The sequence below is a fragment of the Ceratosolen solmsi genome, unplaced genomic scaffold (genome assembly GCF_000503995.2).
Source record: "Ceratosolen solmsi marchali unplaced genomic scaffold, CerSol_1.0 scaffold11, whole genome shotgun sequence".
NCBI lineage: Eukaryota > Metazoa > Arthropoda > Insecta > Hymenoptera > Agaonidae > Ceratosolen > Ceratosolen solmsi.
The window spans coordinates 4,594,637-4,602,248 of record NW_011948416.1 but is presented as its reverse complement, the minus strand read 5'-3'; the positions used below and the strand labels follow the sequence as shown (position 1 = coordinate 4,602,248).

At 38.0% G+C, this 7,612-nt stretch overlaps 1 protein-coding gene across 1 annotated transcript; it reads right to left on the bottom strand.

The window, feature by feature from the left end:
* Window positions 1-806: 806 nt before the first annotated feature.
* Window positions 807-5,680, bottom strand: ERp60 (disulfide-isomerase A3). The gene is made up of 6 exons (XM_011495729.1): window positions 5,361-5,680; window positions 3,732-3,963; window positions 3,378-3,568; window positions 3,114-3,230; window positions 1,904-2,418; window positions 807-1,217 (listed from the first exon to the last, which is right to left on the bottom strand). Exons 1-6 carry the CDS (start codon window positions 5,504-5,506, stop codon window positions 961-963), a joined length of 1,458 nt encoding a protein of 485 aa, XP_011494031.1. The 5' UTR covers window positions 5,507-5,680; the 3' UTR covers window positions 807-960.
* Window positions 5,681-7,612: the final 1,932 nt, after the last annotated feature.

Below are 7,612 nucleotides of genomic sequence, written 5' to 3'. Positions count from 1 at the left end.
AAAAAAAAAAAAAAAAAAAAAAAAAAAAAAAAAAAATTATCGTGAATAAATCATCCGTACATGGCAAAGAAGCGAGAAAAGAATAAGAATTGCACTGACAAGTTTGATATTTCATATAAAACAATTTATTGACTAACGTATGAACAGAAGGTAATGGTTTTATTATAGTCTATTTTTATCAAATATATCAACGTAAAATAGATCATTGACGGGTATTTATGAAAGAAATATTACTTAGTATCTACAAAATCTTGTAAAATATTTGTATAAAATTCAGCATTACATGTGTACCCTTATGCATGTCTCTCTATTGGACAAAGAAACGGATTGAGCGACAATTTTCTAATCATCATTTTTATTAAAAAGCATTTAAAATATTCGTTCGCCGTGTTAGACGTTCGAGAAATACAATGCGTTAACTTTTGCGATATACAAGTCTTATGCAAAATGTGTTGCGAGCCTTGAAAAATAGTTTATGCCACATTTGCATTCTTCCTTTTTGTCCGCATATTTCTATAGAGCTTTGGCGCCAAAAATTTTCAATGCCTTATTTATCGATCGATCGGTGGATCGCAAGATTCTGTTGTCAACACAATGATGAATGGAATTCCAAAGGCAATTGAACGCAACCTCTTCCTCTCCTTTATCCCGGTGTATTTCTGATAACATTAGGGTTGCTCCGCTGAAATGGCTCAGAAACACACACGCACGCACGCGCACACATTATACCGCTCCTTCTCCTCCATACCATCTATTGTTAATTAATTTTATAAACAATTGTATTAAAAAAAAATAAAAGTAAAAAAAATAAAAAAAAATGATGAGCTCATTATTGATAATCTATGGGCCAAGTTATGAAAATAATGCTATCACAAATACAGCAAGAACGTTAGTCGAGTGTTCCACATCCTCCTACGTACGTCCTCGTAGCGAAAGGAATCTGCTCCGTCGTCTGTTTCTCTAAAGCTCATCCTGGGGAGCCTTGATTGGCTTGCCACTACGATCGTAGCCTTTGAGCTGGTTGGTCGCGTGCTTGGCGATGTATTCGATAAACTCCTCGAGCTTGCGGCCACCCTCGTACTTTTGTGGATTGTCCTTGGAGTTCTTCGGTACCCAAAATAGCGAGGGATAGCCTCGGACCTCGTATGGGTAAGGCACGTCGTTGGCCGTCGCGTCCATTTTGACGATCTCCACGTCCTCGTCGGCGAGCTTATCACCTAATCATCGAACGAATAAATAAGTCATTAAGAGGAATTAAGCTCATTGAAGCTTTACTTGCACGCATCATTGGGTAGTGTCGACTCCCATGCCACCTTTTATTCGATTAAAAAGACATTCGTTCTCTCTCTCTCTCTCTCTCTCTCTCTTCATTTTAGCAAGACATTTTTAAATAGGAAATATATATATATATATATATATATATATATTATGCAGTAATAACTTAATTACTTTTTGAACTCCTAAACCATTTATATGACTTTTAATTTAACTTTTATAATAATAATCAATATTTCTAGCAATTAAGCTTACAGCTTGATGAATTTTATAAAATTGTTACCCGCTATTAGTTATTTTGAGAGTTCTTATACATAAAATGTAGCTTTCCAAATAAATTATTAATAACGGACAGAATAATGGATGTACGAAGATTTCTAAATAAATATAACAATTGCTTTTTCGTACGTATTAATTAGTTTGCTGGACTCGCGAATTATTAAAAATTTGCTAGATAATCGTCGACTTTTAGGATTATCGAAAGTACCGAAAAGAAAATGTCAACCAGGCAGTTGTTCTCGGTTGGCGCGACCTTGATCGAATAGATTCGCATATCACGCGACACTGCCTTCCACGTGCAACGTCCAATTATAAAATGAGCTTTAATCGAGAAATTAAGCATCCTTACCCAACTCGTTGTAGATGGGCTCGAGTTTCTTGCAGTGTCCGCACCAAGGAGCATAAAATTCTATAAGCGTGTCCTTGTTGTTGTTTGTCACGATCTCGTCGAAATTTTTGGCGACCGCAACCTTGACATTGCCGGTGTTCTCTGGGATCGGCTCGGACTTCTGGTAGGGTTCAAGGGCGTCCGCCTGCAGATCCTTCATGAACTTCTCGAAGCTTTCGACGCTGAAGTCGTCGCGAAGCATGAACTTCTGGTTGCGCTCATCGCGCACCAGGACAATGGGCTTGTCACTCTTGACGTAGTCAATATCGTACTCGTTCAGCTCATTCTGGAATTCGTCCTTTGACGCTATTGCAAACGTGTATTCGGGGAAGTCCTTGGCGACCTTCCTGATACGGTTGCGCCAGTAGTTGGTGCCCTTGGGGTTCTTCACGTAGTCGACGGAGTAATAGGCAACGACCAGCGGCTTCTTGAAGGCCTCCATATTGTCACGGGTGCGCAAGCCCACGAGTCCATAACTACGGACAGACAATTATTCATGGAAATAATCAGGTCGTTCGGAATTCAAACATTCCAATTTGATTAATTCATTCTCAGATATTAAAATTGCTTGGAATATCAGGTCGAGGCTATATATAGTGTTCTATTACAATTTATTCTTTCTTTAAATTTGTCGTTTTAAAAGTTGTTTGACAGAAAGAAGGAAAAGCAGCATACTTTTTATAAAAGTATAACAAGGACAATAAACTTTATCGATGAAAATAATCATTACAGAATTTGGATATTTGTAATCGACGACTGAATAATAAGTGGGAAAGAGCCGTTGAAACAAAAAGTATAAATAATAATAAATTAAAATATATTTAAACAAATAAAGTGCTTAGATTACATTTAAAAGGCTTCTTATAATATTTGTACAATGCATTTTTTGTAGAAAAATCAAGTCAAATTCACATTTTCTATTACAAATACTGTTTAAACAAACCAAGACTTAAGAAAAGGCAAGCAATATCAACACAATTAATGTCTATTAAATAATCTATTAAATATCTTAAAACGACTGATTTAATAAATATTAATAACCAATGCTAATTATTAGCGAGGATCGTATAAAAATTACATGCATTAATATTTTTTGTTCTCTGTTTGCTCCGTAAAAACTTTAATTAACGATAAAATAATTAGGTTTCAATGAATTAAAGGACAAACTTACTAGTTTTGTTTGACGAATTCACTGATGTCATTGATCGAGTCAGCGCCTGAATAGACAACTTCGTTGGGCTCGAATTTGTTGTGCAGCAACTTGGGACGGTGAATAACGATCTTATTCCTGAAACACATTTGTACTCACAACGATACACGAAATAAATATTCTTAAATCTATTATAAAGAATAATGGACCAAAACATTAACATATTGTATTAACACACTTGTCTTACATCTGGATTATTGCAGATAATAATGCTTAATTACTCACCCAGATTCTGCATTATTTGAGTGTCCAAATCTGAACTTCTCCCTTAACTTTTTGGCAACCGAATGATAAGAAACAGAGAGGGAAGAATCCTCCTTTTCAAAGTAACCAATGACTCCTATTTCTTCGCTATTCATGAATTCCTTCACATCTTCCGCAGTCAACAATTCCTTCGAGGCCGGTCCAACTTGAGCCTAACAAATTTATGACATATATTACATTTCTATAATAAATAATGATATTTACAATAATAATAATAATAATAATTAATTTACATTAATAATAAAATTTCTCAACAACTTTATATCATCATATATCTACAACAATTTGAAGACAAAATACATTTTTATCCCTTACCTTCATGTATTTAGCGATGCCATATGCATCCCTTGGACCATTATAATCATTAACCACTTCATCCTTGGCAAAGATCTTGAGTGTTGGATAGCCATTGACAGAGTATTTATTACACGTGTCTTTTCCAGATTCGGTACAATCAACCTTAGCTAAAGTAATCGGAGGATCGTTGTCTCTTAATAGCTCAGCAGCCTTTACGTATTCTGGTTTCAGCTGCTTACAATGGCCACACCTGTCAAACGGTTAACAATAACAAAAATAAATATTCGTCGATCTTTGTAATCTCGATAGATTTTTAATAACCGTTGATACGATTAACGGACTATCGTCAAACTTTGAAATTTAATAGCAGTGAACGCCTTTCCTTATTTTACACTACTTGTTAGTCGTCGCCGTACATTAGCATCGAGCAAAAATACAATGTACAATGAAAGAAGTAGATAACAATGGTAATGAGCTTTGAATTTATTTGTTAAGAAATACACCAAAAGAAATATATTTTATCTAACGCCGCTTGCATATTAATAGTATAATTACATTGATAATGACTAAAGCAGAGTTTTTAATATTTTATCTACATTCGCTACAGGCATTATCATTTGTTGTTTTTGCATAAAATTTACTTTGGCATTCAGAAGCAAGAATTCACGGCAGAAAATAAAGGAGGAAATTGGAAAAGTTAATAATAATACTGGCTGAATCGCTGCGATCCAATACTAAACAGTCGAGCTGAAAACATTGATTTAAGAATACGGACCATCTACACGCCCTAAGCACTGATCAAAAATCTAAAATGTATCGTCGTACATTACCAACACAACTCTGTCACAGACTACTAATTCACTTCCGCACCAAACTAACGCTCAAACAGCAGAATAAAAGCTGCTGTTTCGACTACGTGACAACTAGTTTTCCCATTTCCACAATTCATTACAATAGAAAGTAAGGAACTAACCGTATTCACCCGTATGCAATTTCTTATCAAACTTTTCCATCACAGAACAAATCAATGCTGAACCATTGTCGTCCGCAGGAATCGACAATCGACAAATATAAAAGAAATTAGACGCCCCAAGGGTCACGATCGATCGATTTTTAACCACTCAACGACAACTCCTCCTCCCTCGCGCATCATAACTTCCCCACGCCAAACTCACCAATGACTCCAACCAAACTACAAGATAATCAAATACACATAACCGATCATCCTCGCAACCCAAACCCTACGTACGCCACTACGTCAGTGCGTATTATTTATAATTAACAGCTGGCAAAACAAATACGAGGTTCTCGCGCGGCAACCATAGCTATTCGCGGGACCCAATGCATGTCGCCGCCGTTCTTTGTTAACGGAACCCAAGCACAACCAAGTTAACGATGCGTCAGTGACGGCCCAACATGGATACAGCAAAATACACGCATTCACGCGACGACATCGTCTGCGCACTCGCACGGTCGGGGCGGCGACCCCGACAAACCCCTAATTACCTTAGCTGCCCCGATAACGATAAAAGGAAGAGGAGAGCTATCCGGCTCCGGGCGCCACACGCACGGACGCCCGAGTATATATATATATATATATATATATATATATATATATATATGTATACACTTGACTCGACGACTCACCAGGGCGCATAGAACATAACGAGGGTGTTATCGTGGCGCCTCAACTCCTCGGCAAACTCCCCATCAGCCCATTCCAGCACGTCCTCCTCGGTGGCCTGACAGGCGACGGCGGCGAAGACCGCCACAACCAACAGCTTGACCAACATCCTTAATAACCTCGGCTAGGTTACACTATGAATGCGTCGCGTCCGGTGGTGCACCAGCCTCTGCTGAAGACGTGGCTGACTCTGCTCCCGTGTCGGTGGAGAGGAGGACTCGGGCCGCCACCGTCCTTGTCCCACGCCAGCGTCCACGCGGACTCGGCTTAGTGCTGTCGGCACGCGATTGGTCGCCGACCCGAGCCACGGACTACCTTCCCTCCTCGCCCTCTCCAGCCCCTTCCAAGCCACGGGCGGCTTCGGTCGCACCCTCCTCGGCCCGACGATTTCAACGACGCCTGAGCTGTCGCGTGCCCTAACGTAAACGTTTGCTCCAGGTTATGCCCTAACCCAACGGTAAAGGACACTGGGAGCTTTGGATGTATGGTAGAACATTACCGGCCATTGGCGTCATCCGCGCTTAATTGTCGGTCGTGCAAAACTCGGGCTTTCGGATTGACAACGATAACGACGACGACGACGACGATGATGATGACGAGGATGACGAGGATGACGATGACGACGATAACGACGATAACGACGATAACGACGATAGCGACGATAGCGACGATAGCGACGATAGCGACGATAGCGACGATAACGACAACGACGACGACAACGACGACGACAACGACGACGACGATAAAAACTCACGCTGCTCCCTAATCAGCTGATTTACCTATGGCGGTTGGCCCTACCTTTCGTTTTGCGCATTGACATGTGCGTTCGTGCAATATATATTTGCCAAATTAACGTCCAACGTACCCTCTTCCTCGCCGTATTTTAGAGATTTTTTTGTTTTAATTAAGTAGAGACGCGCCAATGTCCTCGCAGTGACTTGCACTTAACGGACACGGACAATTAATTAGCATAGATTTTTTAAATGCCAATGGTAAGTGCACGAATGACGACGATAAAGAAAAAAATCCATTATGGTCGAGAATATATTTAACATGACATTGCAATATTATATATAATAATATAAGTACAATGAGCTTTTTCTCACATTTGGTGTTGGTACCGACGTATGGTGGGTTGGTGTGTCGATTCAATATGGGATAATGTAGAAATCTATCTTCCATTCTCTCTTGATGAACTTTTCGTCCAATAGAGCGAGCTACCATACAATTTCGAATTTCGAATTGTGCAAAGAGCAGTGTGTAAGCAGCAGCAGCAGCAGCAGCAGCAGCAGCAGCAGCAGCAGCATCTGAATAAGAGTAAGAGAGATTTCCTTGAGTAAATGTGTTGGAAAAAGCTTGGATTACTGGTGTACGAAAATGACAAAAATGTCCATTATTGGTCTAGTTCGATTTTTTTTTTTTTTTTTTTTTTTTTTTTTTTCCCAATACCAATATGACGATGTTCGGGTGGTTTTCTGAAAATTTATCCTTTGAAGAAGGACTCTGGATTTTAATAATAATCCGTCGGAAGCTTATTACTAAGCTAATAATGCATTATTAACTCATTTAACTAATTGTTCATTTAAATTAATCTCTATTTTTCGAATAATAATGGCCGCTATTAATTAGTATTTTTAAAGATTCCGAGTGCTAGATATACTTATACATTCAAACCCATAATTATATAATTAGTCGCGCATTAATTTGATTGTAAGCTTTTTATGGGTTACATTTACATTTTCTTTTTCAAAATATAATAAAACAATCCTGCGATTTTTATACTTTTTTACTTTAAAGAAAAAAAAAGATGGAAAGACAAAGAAAAGGTAAACGGAAATTTTGCTAATCAATTAAGAGTAGAAATGATTGTTTTTCTATTTTTTTTTTTTTTTTTTTTTTTTTTTTTTTTTTTTTTTTTATAATTTACAAACGTTATACAAACATTATTGACGAATTATCATATTATCATTAATTGTTAAAGTTTGTCAATGATTGAGATCTGTTGAAGATTATTGATAATGCAGTAGCACACGGACGCGCTATTATTGTTCGCCTAAGTTTGTCGCTTAATCAAAGTACTCTAAGCATTGTCGATAGAAGAAAAAAAAGAATCATCGTCAGAATTAATAAAATTCGAAGGTGGAACTCGTCCATTAAATAACATGCCTGACTGATTTAATAAGCATATCTATTTATTTTCCGCGCATATTCATTC